General features: G+C 36.6%; 1 protein-coding gene across 6 annotated transcripts in view; it reads right to left on the bottom strand.

Moving 5' to 3' along the window:
• Positions 1 to 22,386, bottom strand: part of EXOC6 (exocyst complex component 6) — an 87,241-nt gene that overhangs the window by 53,438 nt on the left and 11,417 nt on the right. For all 6 annotated transcript variants that reach the window (XM_026799608.2, XM_026799607.2, XM_014275690.3 and 3 more), the window contains exons 2-8: positions 12,923 to 13,094; positions 11,587 to 11,634; positions 11,382 to 11,472; positions 10,431 to 10,476; positions 4,131 to 4,335; positions 2,902 to 3,057; positions 2,189 to 2,257 (exon numbers count right to left, since the gene is read on the bottom strand). In XM_026799608.2, coding sequence (XP_026655409.2) covers positions 2,189 to 2,257; positions 2,902 to 3,057; positions 4,131 to 4,335; positions 10,431 to 10,476; positions 11,382 to 11,472; positions 11,587 to 11,634; positions 12,923 to 13,094 — 787 coding nt within the window. The remainder of the gene's footprint in view (positions 1 to 2,188; positions 2,258 to 2,901; positions 3,058 to 4,130; positions 4,336 to 10,430; positions 10,477 to 11,381; positions 11,473 to 11,586; positions 11,635 to 12,922; positions 13,095 to 22,386) is intronic.

Genomic DNA, 22,386 nt, shown 5'->3' on the forward strand with positions numbered 1-22,386 from the left:
TTCACTTCCAGCCCAAACATTCACTGCAGATTTCAGATTGTTTCTACCTCCAGCATCAAATCTCCAGCCAGTCCTGACAAAAGCTTCTTGAGTGAAAAGGACTAGCTGTTCTTCTCAAATCCACACCACAAGTGGAGATGTAAAATATCTCATGATTATTTATAGACCACACTATACTATGCAGGCACAATTAACAATTCAGTTTGAACCACATGTGCTGAAGCAATCAGCAGAATACACCAACAACCCTGATGGTTCACTCACTGAATCAGCAAAGCCTCGGCAAGATAAAATGTAAAAAAGCAATGCAATTGTTTTGCCCAGCTTCCAAAGTTACATCTTTACATTAATTACTGATCACAGTTTCCATCAACAGAAACAATAAATCAGTTCATGTTTTGTTATAAATTTTAGGAATATTGCTAAAATATCCAATTTCACACCACTAGTTTTACATTGATACAGTGTTTTATGAAAAGGTAACAGTACAAGCAAAAGGGGGAGGGGTATCTTCACCAGAATTTATATATACAGCATCTCACATAATACACGGGTTTGGAATGTATGTGTCTGTGTTTGGTATGTATTTATCTTGCTATCACTAGGATGGAATCACAAGCTGTGTAATATTCTGAGGTATATAAAACCTATGCTTTCAGTTTCAACATGAAGCAGCAGAGTAGAAAATTTCCGTACTGTGTGAAATTAGAATATTTTCCACAATTTTGTAGCAGAGACAGAATTCATTAAGAACATAACACTTGCTGCGGGATTCTAATTACAGAAATGAAAAGCCATCTGGTATCAACTCCCCTTCTTTGCCATCATCAAGTTCTCTAAACTCAACACAAGGTAAATGAGAAGGACTCCCAAAAGTTGCTAATGCACAACTCTAGATAATGCTATCACGGCTGATTAAGGAAATTATGCTGGCAGGAAATACAGGAATCTACATCAACAACCCTTTTTGATATCAGGGATCACTCCAAGTTGTTTTCTGTCTCCAGTAAATTTGAATCTGGAAAACTTTCAGTGTAAACCCAAAAAGCATATCTTTGGATCAAGGGTGATTGGAACTTCAGGATCCTTATCAAAGTGAAAAATATAATTATGTATTACTTTTAAATGTCATCTGTCAATTTTACTTCCTGTTCCTTTATTATACTAAAGGAAGAAGTAGCAGCTGTTGTCAACTGGTATGCTTAGTTTTACACATTCTTTTTAATGTGTTATTTCACACTGCTCTCTGTTAAAATAAACAGTTCACTCTTTCAATAGTTCTGGTAGCCTGTCTTTCTGTTCCTCCCAACTTTTCAGTGAGATGAACAATTAATGATGGTTTTGTTTGCATTTTTTTCTTAATAATAATAAAAAAAGTTCCAGTGAAATTACATTTTAAACAGTATTTCAATATGCAAGCTTTCATGTACCACAGCTGCAAGTATTCCATAAAAAGAAGACAACCCAGCCTGAATGCTTGAAGGCAGGTGCAGCTGAGACTGCAGGATTAGCAATATTTACAAGTACATCACCTGTGTGTCACTGGTACTTGAATTCTATAAGTAATCTGACTTCAAAAGTAAATGAGACACAGGAAAGATAAAAAACAACAAATAATTCAGTACCATGTTTCCAAAAAAAAACGTTTTCTTCCTTTTAAGCTTGTGCACTGAATCTCTTCAACAGAAGCTAAAATAGGCAATTGTGTCTCTGCCATTGAATCCAATCTAATCTGCCTGGGCACACCCTGTCAGAATCTCCAGATTTTGCTTCTTATTTTTGCTACTACTCTAATTTCCACAAGATTCAGACTGAATATTCCTATGTTTTGTAACATTCATCCAAGTATTTGGCTAACATGAAACACTTGTGGGAACTGTGAAAGTGTAGATACCAGTATTAAGGCAAACATGCATATTTTGCATATATACTTTGCATATTTTAGAAATATACTTAAAACCACTTAGGTAATAAATGAGTTCTGGAGTGTCCTTTATTATGCATAGAAAAGAACACATGAACTCATGTCCTGAGTACCCACACCCATCTCAGCTGGTTCAGCCAGCACTACTAACGCTAGAAGCAATACATTTGCCTGTTTGGGAACTATTAAGAGTATGAAGAATGTGAAAATGAATATGTAACTTCAAAAATTTATTTCTCCTTTTAAGGTCACTTTAACACATACCAGAACAGAGTAGATGTGCAAACACCTATAGACTGGAGAAAAGTCTACAAGATCTTGGGCAGTTAAAACCTGAAGAAGGAAAGGAAAAACAAGAGTATATAAAACATATATGCATACAATCTGCAAAATGGGATATATTACCAACAGAACTTGTCTACATAATAAGGACTCAAAAATGGCTGGCTTCTATTGGAAAACAATAAAACAATCACTCCAATCTCTCTTCCTTTTGCATTACAGTCATAAACTTAACTTGTGTTATAATACCACACTCCTTTCTCTGTGTTTCCAGAGCTTTAAAGGTCTAAATGCCCACTGTTTTATTCAATTTGGGAATATTGAGTACTTGACAGATGAAGGAGTACTTAGCTAAGCTGAAGTCATCAACACCAAAATCCAGGATTTAGCACCACCAGAATATTCCAGTGGACCACATAACACTAACAGTGGGCAGGCAATACACAATGTAAGTTGCAACTGAATTCCAGAATAACTGGAAGTCCTGTGTAACTGAATGTCCTCAAACATAATGCTAAAGCTAGCATTAATACAAATAATATTTTAGCAGTAATTTTTCACCCTCAACTGCTGATATGAACTGGTACACCTTGAAGGTCTTCTGTGTATTTTTCTAACTAACCATCTAAACAAAGTGTTAAGACAATGAATTTTGTTCACTTTGAATAAGATGAACTGATTTAGTACAAAATTACCTCCTCATCATGCTCATCCTCATCTTCAAATGTTCGCTTCAATGTGATTTCATTCTTGGATTCCAAAATCCTGTTTCTACCTAAATGCATATTCCGACCATAGTTTACGTTATTCTGCTTCTGAAGAGCAGTACTAAAGGTTTTCTGCTGCTGTGCCTGTTTTAAGAGTAGAATCAAGTAAGAGGCATGCAAATCAAATTTCAATACTGATGAGTATATGCTAGGACATGAAAAAGAGGGGTTGCAATTGAATACACATGAGTACAACTAAAAGGTGCAAGCACACCCTCAGCCTACACCCAGTGATTTTGCCTTAATCAGTTTGGGATGATAAAAGAATTCAAAAGTGAATCCTGCATAACTTTTCCCTAACCCTCAGAATGACATTTTAATGGCAGAAAAAAAAATTAAAATAAATCTGCAATTTATCTGATCATAAACTGCAGAGAATCAATATTTAAATGAAAAACAGGTATCTGAGTTCCCAGATACTTTTTCTGCAGTTTTCAGTTAAGCCTAAGTGAGCAGTCAGCTATAGAAATCAAAGGCACCATATTACCCTTACTATTGAAGGCAGCACAGCATAACCTTGCAATTGAATCTTATTTATAATAATCAATGCTGCATTTTACAAGAACCTTAGATGACAAAATGGCAACCCAACCTGAATTCTGTCAACAAGAAGTCAAATTAAAACCTTATTTGCTCTCTGAACAAATTTTAAAAGCATTAACTGCTTTAAAGCTTGCCTAGTAGTAGTGCTCTCAAGTGCAGACTATTTTGTGATGGAGCAAGGCCTCCAGCTGTCTCAGTCTCCTTCTGGCTCTTACCTCAGTCTTCTGTATGAGTAGCACTTTAGAGAGAACTAGGCTGTTATCTCAACACTTCTTTTGTCTAATTCATCCAGGCCAGCTGGCCAGATAGGCTGCTCTTTGTTTTGGTGCAGTAGCTGCTGAGATACAGACTGTCCAGGAGTTGACTACTCAAAGTACTTCATAATTTCTTGAAACCTGAGATATACAGCATCACTCCTTCATTTCTCAGGGAGGAAACTACTTCTTGTCTAGGGCACTGACAGAAACTACACAACATGTTTGTATTTCACAGCTCTCCACCTTTACTCAGAGGTCTGTGGGATGACTGTAATCTCTGAGGGGTAATTTCAGACTAATGAAACTGAAATGTTCAGTAAACAACAGGACTGAAGTCATTCTGTTTGACTGGCTTACCTGTTTCATGGCAGTTTCCCCAATTCTGTCAGAATGCTTTCGAATACTCTCTAAGAAATCCTTGAGATCTGACATGGATATTTCTTTTATTTCTTCACGCAGTTTTGGAAGATTTTCCATCATTATCTGGCAAAAGCGGTATTGGCTAACTCTAGGAAGATACAGATTTTCTAGCTGCTCCATTGTTTTCAAAGCAGAATAGTATCTATAAAGAGATTAAAATAAAATTATGTAGCTTCTCATAAAAAGTTGGTAAAATAAATTTTCAAATATATATATCAATATCACACATGGAATCAATATTAATTTACTGTATTCTAATAAATAAATCTAATTAATTTACTCTATTCTCAGAAAAATGAACAATCAAAAGGTCATCCATATAATGCTTTTGTTTGGAAAAAAACCCAGTGGAGAGTGACTCAGCCAAGTCAAACTTTAAGTAGACTCCTATAGTATTAACAGTTTTGATCAATGGTCCAACTATGCTGGACTACCAGTCTGCATCCTGCAGAATGGAGACACTGAAGCCATAAACATTACCTGCCCATCTATAACGAACTGATTAGGGGTTTTTTATGATTTGGAGTTTTTTCTGAAACACAAACTGCCAATCACCCAACACTGCACCAAACAATGAAAAAAATCTTGAAAAAGCATGCCTACAGGTATCTGCTGTCTTCAGGCATATGTGAACACAGGCACACATCTACACCACCCTCTTTCCACCATCCTTAGTCAGAAAATACATGTATAAATCTATCCTGACCAATGTTTTTTTCCAGCAGTGTATCATATTTTGCTGTAAACCACAAACCTATTAGCTCTTCTGACAAAACACAATCTATCCCATCCAGAAAACAACTACATTGAATCAACAATGTACCATTATCAACAAATCTGTGATCTCAACCATAGTTTAGAGAGGCACAGGAACCAGGCTAAACATGAGTACGACAGCAGCCAATTGCAGATGTGACAGTAATTTCCCTTTATGTAGTATTCTTACCAGCTACTCAGCCCTGGAGGGAGTTGGGAAAACGAATTTAGTTTGTCCAATTAGAACAGAATAAGGAAAACCAATGTCTTCTACCTTGGTCTTAAATGGGAAAAGCAGAAACGCTCAGATCAGATGGAGTTAACTTGCTGCTAGTTCCAACCCTTTCTTTTCAGAAATATGGAGTAATACCCTTCACCCATTTTCAGCTTTTATTCCATAATTTTAATTACTTTTCCTTCCTTAAAGTCCAACATTATCTGTTTTTAAAAATTACCAAGTTATTTTGAGGGAAAAAGCTAAATAAGAGGAAAATCCCTTCAAATTAGAAAACCTAGACATGTCCTTTATGGTTCTTTAGTTTCTAGATATTACTTTTTTAATATAGTAAGTAAACACTTTCAAAAAATGTAATTCAAGCTTCTGGTTTCCTTCAGTAGACAAGCAATAATAAATGACTAACACTAGAACCATGATTTCTTGTTCAATTCTGAAATTAAGACAGTGTTTTGAACCTTCTTAATCAAGATGTTTCTAAGTTAACAACTCAGCATAGCTGGAGGATGGGAAAAATCCTCTCTTTTATTCCAGAACAGAGCTGCTTTCAGAAGACTGCAAATAAAGAGGTTTCAAGTGTAAATTAGGAGCTTTTGTTTGTTATATGCTTGGTTTATATAAAATATACATAAGGTGACGGGAATGTTGCACATAAGAAAAGGTCTGGGGGGTTTATGTGTGCGGGTTTTGTTTTCCTAAATAGAAAATGGCCACGAGTGCCACATGGTGAGACTTCTGGGGAATAAAACCATAATACCGTCAAAATCTTATAAAAGCTTTTTATTTAAATTATACAGATCAGCTTATCAGAACACTGTTAGTTCATCTGGAAGGGTTTTTGACTGCTGGCTCTAAGATCAGAATTAACATAATCCATTCTAAATCCATTCTAGAGTCCCTTACTAATTACATATATATGGAGCTCAGGACCTTGCCCTTTTAACATCTGCTCTGATAAAGCACTGAAGTCTTATTAATTTGAAGGTCATCTGCAGGTCAGGATTTAAACCAAAAAGTTTTGGATATCATTTCACAGAGTGATATATTTACATATTTAGATTTTTAAACTTTCCATAGATTTAACTCAATAATGAAGGTTTTGACAATATTATTAGTTCCCATCATGTATTATCAATCACATAAGGTGAAGATTGCCCATTTGACTACAAATTAATTAAAGAAGTATCTTCAAAGTTTTTTTTCATATAAATACAGCATTCCTTTATCTACTCTTCTGAGCTGATCTTGGGACAATATGCTCCTCAATGCAAAATCTGTAATTTTTTTCAAAATGAAGACACAAGTTTGAAACACCAATATGGGTCATATGATAAGACTGTGCAGAACTGATCCATTTCAACATCAGAACAAGAAAATTGTACTATGTATCTTACTAAAACTATAAAAATGGAACCTTTAATACCAGCAAGAATCAGGAAAGAAAAAACCAACTCACAACACAAAAGTAAATTTAAAAAACCTCACAACCCCCCAAAAATTAATATGAGTGTTTTGCATCATCTTATTCTTTGCAACATGCCCCAGGCACAAAAGAATCAGGTCTGAATAGAATATAAAATATCAACACACAAAAATCCCAAAATTAAAAGAAAATTACCATTATCTTAGTATATATTAAGTATTTCTTTATGCTCTAAATTATAAAGAGAACTTTTAAGATTTTTACCACCAGAGTGTTGTTTGGAGGGAGTAAACAGAAGTACCATAACTTACTAAAAAAGCCCCATCAAGTTAAACTACAGCAGTAAAGAAATTACACAAATCAGGAGCAAGATGAACTCAAAGACTGAATTTTACTCAGAGTACTTTATTTGCACACAAGCTTATTAAGTAAAAAAACATGTAGTTATATCTCAAAATTTCCTGCTGAAAAACCACAAGAGATAAAGCCCTCATTTTATTTTAATTAAGGAAACAAACCTAGTTTACAAAGAAAAAATAGTAGCATTCTCCAATTTTAGGACTTCCCTTGGAGGAAACACTGTATAGTCCTGCTTACTACATTTCCACTGAGTAAATACCTTAAACTTTGCTACCAAACACATTTAAGGGAGTTCCTTGGGATTTTTCAATACTGCTACTGAAAATTCAAGCTGGAATTGTGTAAGTGCATAGCCCCCACTATGCTGTTGGGAGAGCAGCAAAGAAGCCACTCTTCTCCTTTGTGCTTCCTCAGCTAAGACTTTAAACCCTCTGCAGCTCTTTCCAGCCAACTGTGTCTGTTTAGAGCAGATTCTGCAGTTACTTCCTCTCACTACTACAGTTCTTGTCAGCTTGTGTTATCCATGGCTCAGGACACAGATAAATAGGATACAGAGCCTTTCACCTCTAGGTCATCAGTTCAAACATTACCCATGTTGGTAAAGGACCAAAAGTTGTTATCAATAGATGGTTTTTTGGACCTCTCTGTAAACCTCTATTTCACCTGCACAAACCAGCATGTATTCCAGATCCAAAATCCTGCATTATCTTAAAGGAGGTCTGCCATGGAAAAAGGAAATGAAATTCCAATCTTTTTTCTGTAACAACTATCCCACAAGCATATATAATATCCACACTTTTGTTTTCCCTTCCTTTAAACATTAGAATTGAGAGTTTTATTCATGGTGCAAGACTGTAAGACAATGGAATAATAAAAATATGTTCTAAAAGGCCACAAGCAGAGAAAATCAAGATGTCTTTTTATAAAAAAAGAGCAGTGAAAGCTTTGTTGCATTACCAAATCTCAATGAAGATTTATGAGAAATTATCCTTGCCTAAAATAAACAGTCCTTATTGCCTTGTTATGTCTTGGGTTGTGACTGCTACTCCGACTCTTCCATGAAAAAGCTTCACAGCAAAACTTAGGAAGATCAATTTTGAATTCCCTTTTATGTGCACACATCAGCCATCAGGTCTTTGTACTGACACTATGATGCTCTTGCAGTTGCTCAATCTTTTAGTAGTGATAAAAGCCAGAATACACGCACTCTGCTGAGCCACAAGGAAATTACCAGTTGCATTACCTGCAAGTTCCATGGAATAGCCACCTGTAGGCTGTATTATAGGGAATTGGAAAGTCACAGGCAAAATAATAACTGTAGCATAGCTAATGAAAGAGTTATCTGAGCTGCAGCAGGAGCCTGCAGCAAAGTCTAAGCCTTCTTCACTCCATGTGATTTCAAGGCATGGTACATCAAAGCTATGGCATCTCCCCTCTCCTTTAGATCTCTTTATGGTATGACAATAACATGTCCAAACCCCTCAATTCAGGAGTCCTTTGACTTTCAAGACTTCCTGTCTGGCAACAACTTCCAGGGGGAAATTGTCAGATAGAAGTCTTTAAGATTTGAAGAGTACTGATGGCTTCTCAGAAAGCACATCAACCATCAATGGACTCTACAAAAGCACTAGCAAATACAGAGTCAAAATGCTAAAAACCATCAGCAATTTTATCTCACCTAAATGATCTTTACATGATGACATTAGGAATTACAACTTTCCTTGCAACTCTAAAACCAGGAATGCTGCTTGCCTTGCCTGACAGAGCAAGGGTAGGCAGAATGCAGGCACTGAACCCAGTGTTTTCACTATTTTCAGGACACTAAATGTAGCATTGTCCACAGAAGACCTTGCAGAGGGAAGTGGTGTGATTCAGACAGCACACTCTTCAGTCTGATCTCTGACTGGAGTAGCAAGGGGACTGTTAACATCTCTCTGCAGAGCTGCTCCAGGAGCACTGCACCAACATGCTGCTACTACTACTGCTATGTGCCAGCTACTCCAAGCAGATGCTGGAGCAGTGTCCTGTTCAGAGGTAACACTGCATAGCAGTCAAGCTGATGAGATCTACCACACTGGTTCACACATAGCAAGTTTTAATTTTAATAAGAGACACCATAGTGCCATAGCTGTAAGGTCATTCTTAAAGCTTTTGTATTTCTGCAGGAGACCTCCTGGAGAGCAAACATGCATAGGTACCATTTAACACATATATCACTGTCAAAGATGCATCAGACCTGCTGCAATGTCCATAGATCTGATGTGTACAGTTAATCTGAAGCATTTTGGACATGTCTGCACACAGGCTTTAGAGCTGATTGTTCACACAGTGGCTGCTGTTGAGGGTTTTCAGATGTCCAACAGTATGGTAGGATGTGTTGGCTACCCAGAAACCGAAATCCAGACAAACAGTCCAAAAGTAAATCTGTATTACACAGCAGCCCTGCAGCCAACTACTGTGCACAGCTAGTTCCAAATGGAACAGCCTTGTCCAGACAGACTTGTCAGCAGGAGCTCCCTGCAATGGTGCCAAGTGCACAAAGAGGCACCACCAGCAAGCAGGAGCCCAGAAAGGCACAGAGCACTGGTGTGACTGAGGCACTGTGAAAGGCAGGCAGGGACCACGGTGGCAGTGATGATGGGGAAATCATGAAGAAGAAAACAGCAGCAGTGGTATTGCTGGGGGGGAGTGTGAGGTGCAGGCAGCAGCCCCAGTGGGACAGGATGCAGATAAAGCAGGAGGCAGGGGCAGCCAAGCTGCCATGGAGGGAGGGAGAACTGGGGACTCTGGGACTAGAGCAGCAGTGAGTGGCTCCCTGAGAAAATGAAAAGTGGTGACACGATAGGAAGGAGCAGCTGGTCATGCACCAGTTATAAACTATTATCCTAGAAGTTAATTCATAATTATAGTTTTAATTCTTATTAACAAGTCAATTTGTCAAAGAGGGAAAACCTCCAAACAACACATTATCTTCACTTCATTCCCATAGTCCCATTTAGACAAAAAGCATACAGAAACCAGATAGATCTAAAGAAAAGTATAAGGAGTAAAATGTCCATTCTTCTGGTATTATGCATTTAATTTAAATATATCACGATATATTAATCAGATAGTAATGTACTCTAAAAGACCTTCAGTCTCTAAGGGTCTTATTTTTCTTGCTTCTTGAAGTGCTTTAAGTAATAAAAACCAGTAAATTTAATTTCATATTTTATAATCATAATTTCACTACATGTCATACCCATTTAAGTAAGCACTATTTCTCATGGCAATCAGTAAGGTCCTAGAAGTTCTTTAGTACATTTTCAAATGTTCTTAAAACACAGATCAGTGTTAGGAAACAAAGACTACACATATACCAAGCTACAGACTAAGAACACTTACTTGTCTACATAAGTGTTTGCTATTCTGTCAATTTACACACAAATGTTACTTTTTTTCTCATACAAATAAGTTTACTCACCTTTTTACACTCATCTGTTCTTTTAGTTTGCTGTACATTTCCAGCACTGCACAAAAGCAAGCAGATTAACTTGTGAGTCATACTGTGGCTTTAGTTAATAAAAGAGGAAAATATGTAGTGTAAAGGGCAAAATTAGAAATAGAAAAGGATGTGCTATGTTTACCTTATTTAATTCCTACTGTAGCATAAATGTGATAAACCTAGCAAAAAATTTTCTAGAATGCAGCGGAAAGTATGAAAACAATAACTGAACCCTTAACAGTTTTTAAATTAAAAAGAATTAAGATTAACCAAAACCAGACAAAACTATACATATCAAGCATATTCATTCACTTACTACATGCCACAACCTGATCTGCATTACCAGTCCATGGCCTGTCTCCATAAAAAGGCAACAGTACCACCTACTGTACTCAGAACACGTCAACAAGACTTCATAAAGAAAAATTTTCAAATGCACTTTACACCAGTATGACAAACAAGACAAAACCCTCATGGAGCTGTGGGCAATCCTACAATATTACTTCCCTGAAACAACATTTAGAGCCTTTTTGCTTATTTCAAAACACCTGTAGTGACACAGAGCTAAAAGAACAATGTTGAAAGAACATCATTAGTATTTTCCCCACTCTTAAAGCACTAAAACCCACCCTCTCAAGCAAAAAATTAATTGTTTACCATATTAAAAATATTAGCTCATTCAAAGCTGTACGTGGCTACATGGTTTGCACCATTTAAATGTCTCACTGCTTATGACATTGTTGCAATTGCTCTGTGTCAAATATTGCAAAAGATATGGAACCTTCATGTTGACATCTTTAAAAAAACCTATTCATTTTTTCATTAACCTGGATGTTACAGGACCAGAACTTAGAAAAAATAGAAGACTTTTCCTTTTGGCTATTGAGACTTTATTTAATTTGCCATCATATTTCACTGTAGGTCACTCACCTGGAAGACACAACTGTAGTTTTTCCACAACTGTTGTAATATTCCGCTGTTGAACCCTACATCGGATGATTTCCTCTGTTTGGGCTATCACCTTAAAGGTTTTTTATTTAAAAAAAGGAAAGAAAAATCACACTTAAATTATGCAAATAAACTTATTTTGCTACAAATATTCATAATGTCCATATAGGAAGCATCATTTTCTCACCTCTTTCCCAGCATCCTGAAGCCTTCGGTTGGTATCAGTAACTTGGACCTTAAAAATAATTTCACCTTTGTTAGACAAATATGCATATATTGCCCTGATGTGACTGCTCACCCTTGTAATCAGATCATGCTTCCTGAGAAACTTAGAACAAAGAAATGCAAATTCAAATTAACTCTACAGCTTGAACTTGAACTTTTGATCGCAAAGGGCTTTTGTTAAATTCAATTACTTATGACAGTTCTTTCTAACAGATTCTGTGGCAAACTTCTCAAATTTACTTGGGATTTTTGAACTTTCCTTGTTTCTGTAGGTCTGTCAAACAATTCAAATCATTGACCCAATTGACCACTGGTCCCTTTTTGATAACCTCAATGAGCTCTATGGGCCATTCATTGTCTGTAAGAAATGGTGATTGCATTTTATGGTAATTAAACATTCATACTTTGCTGAATGCAAACACTGGGTGGTTGATTAACATCAAACGTGGAAATCTCCAAACCACAGCAACATTTTAATGCTGCAGGTGCAGGCAAAGCTCAACCTCAGATTTTCCCACATAGTAAGTGACTCATTAGGTCATCATAATAAGGAAGCACATTCTAGTTTATTAAAAATCTCATTAATTTCTGAACAAAGATGCTCAATGACCTCATTGATGCTGTATTTGGTCTCTTGTTATCTGAATATCCTTTATATAATGGTCTTCTAATCATAACCTCTGATGAACTATGCTCATTCTGTCTGGTGTGCATATTTTGCTCTCAAAAGTGTAAAGAGAGCTAAAAGGGACGGATCTCATAATTCACTATTCTGCATTCTGATCTGTGAGGAAATCTTGGTTCTCATATCTCATGAAAACTACTAACATCACCTACTCTGCTGCTCATTATAAAGTAAAGAACAGGGGTTTTTTCCACGCATAATTGTGGCATTTTTAGTTTTCTAATAAGGACTTTCGATTCTTCTAAGGTCTGACATATAAAAACATGACTAAGAAAAGACCTTTTTAAGAAATACTGTGTTTATCATTTCCTGTCCTTCACCTTCTGAGAAAGCCTTTATAAAAAGGCAAAATAATTTGGTAGCATTTTTTGAAAACATACATTAAAAAAATCAAAATGAGATCTAATAAAATATTCAGCTTTGTAAATATAAATTACTGTATCAGGCAATATAGCTCTAATCACAAATGCTGATGAATTCACTTGTAAAAATTTGCTGCAAACATCAGAGTGCATGTGATAAACACTAAATTAATCTTCAGTAGAAGAGTCCAGTTCCTTCTTTTAGAGTCGAAGACAATGATATATGAAACTCTGAAAAACTTGTTCCTTACCTTTAGCTTTTCTGCATCAGCCCTAACTTTAAGAAGTTCTGTAATAGCATCCACAAAGCCCTGATGGTGAAAATTGCACATCTTTTCTATCTCTCTGTCATGGTTACGTATGCAGGCATCAAGCTTTTCCATAAACTTCTGATGTGCATTTGGTTGGTCATCATATACAGACCTATTAAATACAAATAAGAAAATAAAAGTTTACTTTTTTCACCAGTTGAAAATAACATGTATGCAACCATCTTTATTGAAACCTATCTCTCTTAACAAGAAAATAAAAGCAAGCAAACTTGATGTTGGTGGCATCCTTTGGTGGATCCACTCCATCAAAATCAGCATTAAAGAAAAGATGGCACAAAGCTGAGAACTGATGGCACAAAACCCAGCCCTTATGGCATTAATCCAGGTGCTTAACCAGTTACATCATGGTTGACCTGAGCCTCACTGGTCTGTTATTTATGCCCTAATGCTCAAATATGGGTACAAAAGAATCAGTTTCTCCAACCACCTCAAATAGCATGGATCGCTTTTCCATCAAATTCCACTCTTTGCTAACTATAAAGAAGTGCAAACATACAAATTTGCTTTCCTGGTATTCCTACCAGCAGAGTTATCCAACTCGATCAGGCTCGGGTGCCCGCAGCCGAATGACCGGAGCAGCGCGCGGGACCCTGGCAAAGGCAACCCCCAAGGCTCCATCCCTGCCCAGCAGCTCCCAGGGCAAAGCCATGATGTGCACACACCTAACTGCTGCAAGGGCTACAATCAGGTCTTCTGGCTTACTTTACTAATTCTCAAATAATTCACTTAGAACTCCAGCAGGAAACGACTTGGGAGAAATTACTGGTGCAGTTTGTTAAGCAGCATCAGAAACAGAAATCTGCATGGAAAAATGCACGAGCGTGAGAAGGGGCAAAGGAGGCCGAGCGAAACTTAAGGCTTCAGACTTTGGCGGAGTAAGCAAGAAAAGAGGCTTTATACAGAACTGTACCAAAATCAAAGGTAGGGAGTCTCTCAACAAAGGCTAGGTATAGACAGTTCCAAAAATTGATTAATACTTTCACACAGCAACAACAGCAAAGATTGGTAGTTTTGAAGTAGCTTTTCACATAGAATGAGAACAGAAATATGAGGCTGATTTAATCATACATATACAAATACATTTGTACTGCAAACTACAAGGGTTAAAAAAATTATTAAAAGTCTTTAAATTGCTTTTTTAGCCTTTAATTTCCTTTCACAATTATAAAGTTTTCTCCAGAAATTTACAAGGAGAAGCTGATTAAGAAAAAAATAAAAATTCAAAAATATTCACATGAGGAAAAGAAAAGGCTGAAATTCCAAGCGTTTCAATGTTACTTTCAGAAGTACAGTCTTAACAAGACTCAGGCAACCATGAGTCAAAGCTCTAAAACCCTTAAGTAGTAAGAAACTACTTCCCTCCTAGTCTTCTTGGAGAAGTGTGGTTTCCCATATTCTTCAAGACTCTTTTCTAACCAGACATCTGGACTTTGCTGAGATCTGAGCTCATCACCAGCACAACAAACCTATAGCTGAATGTCTGACAGGAACATGACCTTTCAAAGAAGAAAAGTTGCAGAAGAGACTGAAAAGACTCTTGTTATAAAATTCTTTATACTTCCTGAGTTCCTTTTGACCTTGTACAATATATTCAGAGAAGCAACTGAACTTAAGTGACAGAAGAAAGGCAATATGCTGTCCTACATGGCCAGGGAAGAAAGTCAATTCCTTACACTCTGCTTGTTATAGATACTTATTCAGGAGAAAAATCTACCAAATAAAAGTTTCCAGTAATACCCCCTTATGATGGGAAAATAAGGCTATGGTACTGAAAGCAGGCTCTTTCCTCCAAAGTGCACCAGAGGAAAAATAAGACTGTTCACCCATCAGGTTTATCCTTCCCTGTCTCTACCACCACAGTTTGAAATGACAGCTGGAAGCAGCAAATGTGTGCCCAGAAGAGCCTCCTGCTGAGGCTCCTGCCAGACTGCCTGAAAGGGCTCCCTCAAGGCTGCCCAGGATGAGCTTTAAAGGGCTCTGGTGGGGGGACAGAAGGGACCTGCATCACCAGGGGGAAACACCCCCATGCAGAACTCAGCGCTGGCTGCAGGGAGAAGCAGCATCCTGGCCTGGGAGGAAAGAGAGGTACAAGACACAGAGGGCACTGAGTGAGGCCTCCTTAGGCAGCCTGATGTTCTGCATAAGAATGCACAGGGACAAGAATGTGGGCCATAGCCCTGTCACCTGGACAGAAATGGGGAAGGGATGAGAAAAAGGTTCAATGACTCATGTGCTAGCACTCCAAAATACCCATTACAGCCATGTCAGTGCTGTTCCATTAAGAAAAGGGTCAGAGATGCTGGAAGCTACAGGGTGGACACAGAGGGGCATCCAACTGTCTTCAGAGCTCTTGGAGAAGAAAAAAAGATTAGGAGGACCAGATGATCAAAGTATCTTCACAGATATCTGGCAAGCATTAGCCTCCTCAAATTGGGCTGGACTCACTACCTACACTGCATTGTATGCTAAAGAAAAAAACAAAACAAAAAACCTTCAAAGAAAAAGAAGTTCAAATTATTACTGCTTCTTTAGCCTTTTGTTTAAGGGTGGAAGAAGCCTTCAAATTTAGGTCTCCTTCCAGTGTTCTCAAAGAGAAGTGAGAAAGGAGCATCATTATCACAAGGCAGGGGATTTCTATCTATCACTATGTGTCCAAACTGTAAATTGTGTCATGTAAGCATAAATGAAAGCAGCAGTAAAACTCAGTAAAGAAAATATAATTAAAATGAGAATGAGACTACAAAAAGATGGTACAAGAGGAACCACCAAACTTTCTTTGATGGTAGCAATGCACTGTGGTTTTGGACTTAGCTATTTCCTGATGATTTGGGGGTATCCAATTGCTGCCTTGATAACTTTTTATCCATTTCACTTCTGTGCCAAGACTTTCAGACATATTCTTACAATACTGACAAAAGGAAATCCTTTGCAATCAGAAGATTTCTCCTTAAAATGTTATCAAAAAATTCCAGAAAACACAACCAGGAGTTCTAAAGTACATACAATGTAGCACAGGCAACACAGTTTCCACATAAATATATGTACTGATTATGTTTTCCTCAGTATTAAGGCCACTTATGCTTAAATTTAATTATAATAAAGTACTGGTTTTTAATCTCAGGGGTAGTGACACAATATTTAATTGAAAATAATACAGGGAATAAATGTTCAAAATAAGGGGGAAGAAAGCAATACTGTGTACCTCCCAATACCTTAATCACAAGATTACCCTACCTTCTTAAAACAATAGTTACTATTTTGTCTTGTACATTGTACCCTTTTCTGTAAGGACACTAATAAAATTGTGACCTGTGATTTAAACCAGTACTTTGTCAGACCTCCCTAAAACGCACTAGTAGTACAAATTCCATGTTAATTACGTACGTAAACAGCTCCATCTTGTGGGAACAACAAATCAACGCTCGCCAGCACATGAGACAGAACTGCTTGCCTTTACAGAAATAAATCATCAGTGTCTTTTTAAAAAATTCAAACTTCATATCACAACTTTCTCATCTAGGTGAGAAGATGAATAAACAGGTTTATTGACTCCCTGAGGACACTGTCCTCTGAGGACACGTCACACATGCAGTTTCAGAGGCTTCAGAACAATGTCTGGCCTAAAACACCAGCCTTTTGGAAAATGTAAGTGCACACTGGAGAGCCAGGTCATCTTTGGCCACAGACAGAAATTAGGCTTTTTCTCAAACCTGCAAACACAACTGAAACAATACACACCTGATTTACCTTTTAGGGAACACCACACGTCATAGTTCATTTCTGATACTGAAACTCATTTTCCATACATACACTTATTTCAAAGATTACCTACAGCTATCTAAATAGTTATTTCTACCTCTTAATAATTATCTGAAAGTGTACATTTCAACAGATTATGACACTGCTAGAGAGGCTGATAAAAATTCTCCACTTTTGAAAGCTAAATTATCAAGCAGACAAATCACCAATACTGCAATATCTTGGAGAGACATGAAATCCTAAAGCATCCTAGAGATAATGATTTAAAATTACAAGTCAAAATTAACTGAATTTACAGCACACACACAGTTCTGCTGGAAAGCAAGTGAGGAAGCATTAACCCTTCCAGCTCCATTTCTTCAGGAGATGACAATTACATGCAATTATGTCTACCCTAAAAATCTCTCTCTCACTGTAAATTGTTTCACATCCAGCAGTAGGAAGTGTCATTCCTAGGATACCAAAGGAATTTTTACATGTGTAATATACAGTTCTTTCAGGTTTTGTTTACATTTATACACCTCTGAATGAAGAGCCCAAGGATCCTCTTCAGCTTTGTGGGCCCCTGAAGTGGACGCTGATGGTCTGAAATACAGCACAAACTGAAAGACATTATTAGTTTTTATTAAAACTGCTTTCAACCTGTGATCTGCACAACTATAGACTACTAGTGGTTGATTCATATCATGAAACTTTGACAGGAAAGTTTTTTTCTTGGTATGAGTCTTCAGACTGGATTTTAAAAAAAGGAGAAAATCACTAATGCTGGAGACAGAAGTTTCTATTTGATTTTGGCACCCAAAAAACCCAAACCAACATAACATCATCAATTTTCAATCTGGAATGAGAGAGCTTTAACTCGAGTGACTACTTAGCCACCAGTATAGCAAATCAGTGACAGGACAGGTACTGGTTTCTCTCCTCAACAACATGGCAAGCAGGGAACCCATGAAGAACAGAAGCAGAGCTGAGCAACTTTCCTGGTAATGCACAGATATCTGTTTATATTCCCAGAAATCTGTATATAAACTGAGACTTTTTTTGGGTTTTTTTTTTACTCATTCCAACAACTGAATGAGTCATATTAATGCCAGTCTAGGTACAAAGAAGATAGTGCAGAAAGTACTTGAAAAAGGCAAAAAAATAAACTAGGAGCAGTCAGAGAGTGACCTAAAGGAGAAAAATGTCTGAGTTCACTGGCTACATTTTATTGCAATGGAGATATTTTTACCTTGATCTTTCTTACCAAGCAGACTGAAGGGAGAGCAACAAGCATAAACAGATTTGAATTCAGGTCTCAAGAAATTATGAAGGAGGATTTGCAGATATGCAACCATTTTCCAACTGAAAACAATAAAATAAGTTTACTTTATACTGTAAAAAACTTTCCTAAAACTTTTACTTTCAAAACTGAAACACAACATGAAAAACATGTATTTAATAGGGGTTATTGATGACTTTTGTGTTTACATGCAAAAATATACTGAAGCACCAGAGGGCACCATTCTATGCACAATAATACCAACAGTTAAGTAATCAAAAAATCTCCAGAGAACTAAAACTTAACATGCCAAGAATTTCACACAACCTTTAAAAAAAAATAATATTCAAAATAAATTTTCCTGAAATCATTTATTCCATAATGACAACTCCATACATACATATTATCACTCTAAGTGAGCATCATAAACCATCTTCACAAATGGTTACAGGCTCCCTTCAAAATCATATTTCTGCTCTAATTTCACACAAATATTTCTGTGCATGCAATCAGGATAGATGCCCTTAAATGTCTGAGTGTAGGCAGGAGTAAAAGAGGATGAGAGTTTCAGCAATGAGGAGGGAAATAAAAAGTTAGAAGCAAAAAAAGAAATTGTATAAGCCCAAGAATTAATTTAATACATTGAGTGAACTACTGGAAGGGCAGACAAAGGAAGTGCATATAGACTATTAACTGTAAAAGAAGAGGAGCCCAAAATAATTTTTGGAAGTTCAGCAAATACCCCAAATTTGTTTTTTCCCCTCCTCATCTCCAGTCTAGCTCCACATCTGTGGCCTCAAGACCAGAAAATTACAATAACCAGACCTAAGTAAAACTTCTACTGTAGTCTTCTTGTTTTAGCATAGAAAAATAGATTTCAACAATAATCAGAATGGGAACTAAATTAACTTTGTCTCATATCTACAGCAATAGCTGTAACTTTTCAAAGGAGAGAAGAACTACTCAGGAACCCAGGCTTTAGGCCAAAAAAAATGAACTTGAAGAGTTTATTTTATTAAAAATAAAATCTCCATACTTTCATAAGAAAATAGTAATTCAGAAGGTAATATGAAGTCCTGGTTGGTGATAACTCTCTCACTTAAAAATCATTACTAGAACAGTCTACTAGATAATGATAAAGTAATATTTAATAAATCCCACTGGAGTTTTTAAAAAATTACTATTTCTTAAAGGTTCTGGGATTATTTTGTGTGTTCTTTTAAATGGGCAATGATTCAACTTTTAATTGCAATCCATATTCAGGAAAGACAAACGTGAGCTTACGGAGCATTACTGTAAACTTTTTGAGAGAACAACTCTTCTAGTAATCATTTATAATAGGTTCTAGCAGCAGCAGAGACTTTTAAAACAGATCATGTATTTTAAAATAGTCAAAAAACACATGTTAAAAAAAAAAAGAAAAAAACAGCAATCTTTTTACAGGACAAAGAAATTTTTTATTAATGACTTGCCACCTTTCACCATTTTCACACCTCCCCCAAACCATCCTGTTCTGTCCCATTTCTAGGATGCATTGCAGGTTTACCCACCCCTGCCTATATTGCCACAAAGTCTTTCATTTCCTGATTGCACAAGACATATGAAGCAATTAAAAACTGTATGTACACATTCCTTTCAGGATACTGATAACCACTCAGTAAGTGCCAATCAGTTACAGCTCCATGAATGCTGTGACAATGACAGGAATTACACATATCTGTGCAACAGCTGCATGAGTTTGACATGGAATGTAAGTCTGACCATGCAACTTCTGACCTTCAACAGAAGCAAGAGGAAAAGATTCATTTGTAGAGCTTCAAATGAAGCACCATGAGGGGAAAAAATATAATTACTTTGATCAATTAAATGAAGGCACAAAAAAAAGAAATCTGCCCAAACATGCACTTTTTATTCAATTTTTCAAAGTAATACTTTCAGCAAAACACACACACAAATGTACCAACTCTCAAATGAAGAAACTGTGCTTATGGATAATCATGATTTCAGAATCCATATCTTGCTACCAAAGCCAATTTTGTCCTGATGCTAGAGATGCTCCCAACTAGTTCCCATAAACACACTGCAAGAAGTAATCCCCTAGATGTTCTCCCTATTTCTCTTTTCATTGAAATAAAATCCCAAAATTAAACAACAACACTAAGCTATACTAAATAAAATTCAACAACAAAGTAATATTTACAATTCAAATATGTATTATGAGTTCAGTGGGATCAGTGCAAGCAGAAAACACTGACATTGCAAATTAAGATTCTGCCCTTAAAGCAGCCCTGTCACACCGTGACTATAACCATGGCATCCCTAACCATGATACTGTATCACACACTCCATTTGAGCTGCAATTTCACAGGAAACGCTGCAGAAACTTCCTTTGTCCTACAATGTACAAAGATATTTTCTGTTTACACAAGCTGCAAACTTTGTAGGGATTTTTCCATGGAGTAATTTCATATAGGTGGCTGCATACACCCTAAAAAGCTTTATAAAATAATGTCCAGGTGTTTCCTGTAATTCAATTGCAGTTATGGTAATAAGCACATTTCTTAAAACCTAAGCAGCCTTTCAGTGCCAGATGCTACCTATGCCCCAGTTCTGCCATTCTTACTCATAATTACATCTCACCACTCTATTTAAAAGCTCACATTACATGCCAGAACAACACAGAACTCAGTTACGGCCTATTCAGAGAAAAGATTTTATTAATCTTAGTTCAGCTGTTATGCTTTGCTTGCCTGGTTTTCCTGGATGTGCAATTTCTGTCAATTGTTCTCACTAATAGTATCCTGTTTCTATGAGCAGGAAAGGGCCAGTACAGTTTGTTAGTTAACATTACTTCCTATAAGCAGGGTCCTCACTCTGTAGTAGCAGCACTCGAGCATTCATTGTTGGTGCTGGATAAGCCATGGATCACGCGGGCGGCTGTTAATGGACATCCTCTGCAGCCAAACACCAACCATAATCAGCACACCCACATTTGCAATAGACTTCCTCCTTCCTGTTTTTACACTGCTGACCAAGGAGATGCCTCTTCCTGCTGAGCCTTTGTGCGACTTACTGATGTATGAAGTAAGAAACTGAAAAACAAGTGCTGTGCTACCACTTTTTTTCCTCATTTTGTGCTGCAATAGTAGATAAAAAGGCAGCAAAGGAATCGGCAGCTTTGCTCGCTTTGGTGCTGGCTATCGCCACGCAATGAAGTGCCAAGTTTGGCCATCTGCTTCATATACCTACATGGATACAAGGGGATCTAGCTGGAACCTATCTTATTTCATAGAATACAAAGTAGGAAAGTGAAGTCTGTATAGCAATATTTTTATCTTCCTTTAATACTTCCAGAGACTTTTGTTACATAAATTATCTTTTAGGAGCAACGGATTAATCTGTAAACCAAATTGTGAGCTTCCAGGTTCTTTTAAAAAATTTAATGAGATTTCTATTACACATGTAAAAGAAATAATTAGGCCTCTATTACAACCTCTAGGTAATCTGTCAACTTTATCTAGAGCACTTGAGATGTAATCGTCAAGATAAATACACATCCATTTTTTTTAAGAAAATTAATTTCATATTTCAACGATCTCATATGTCTGTTCCCAAGACATATGAAATAGAACAGAATATTTAATGTCAGAAATGTGTAGGTTACTTATTTCAATAGGCTTTGAATATCGACACTATACAGATGTAAATACATTATTTCAGAAATTTAAGAAGTTCCAGATAAAATAAAACACCCAGTAATTAAAAAGCTTCAAAACCAATTGGATTAAGAATGTATTCTATTATATACAGATCAAACCAGACAATCCTATCCTGCATCACACTCTTCTGCAAACATATAACCAAAACATGTATTTTACAAAGATTTTACATTATTCACTTTTTTAAACTTTATGAGCTCACATAGCCTATATATTAAAAAATCATCACGTATTTAATTCATGTAAAACAACAGCCTGTGCTGTATATTTTTTGCATATCTCCAAGGATCACTGAAGAAAGTAAAACATGACTTCTAAAAAAAGTCTGTTTTCATTTCAGAAGCTGAACTGAAACTCAGTGTTTCTCTCAGTTAGGAAGCCATCAGGAGTGTTGAAGCAACTGACTAACTCCAATTCTTTACCTGCTTGATGAACAAAGAAAATCTGTTCATTTCTTTGCAGCTCCCTAAGTTTATGAAACATACCAGAACAAATATAAAGTATAAAACAGTATGTGCTATGTTACTTTTATACTGAAATTAACTGAAAACAAAACTTGTAAGTAAACATTGCTTCTATGAACAAAATGGGGTAAAAATCCTTCAAAGCCACTCTATGCCTAAGGAAGTGTGCAAACTGTGAAA

This window comes from Zonotrichia albicollis, chromosome 7 (assembly GCF_047830755.1).
Source record: "Zonotrichia albicollis isolate bZonAlb1 chromosome 7, bZonAlb1.hap1, whole genome shotgun sequence".
Taxonomy (NCBI): Eukaryota; Metazoa; Chordata; class Aves; order Passeriformes; family Passerellidae; genus Zonotrichia; species Zonotrichia albicollis.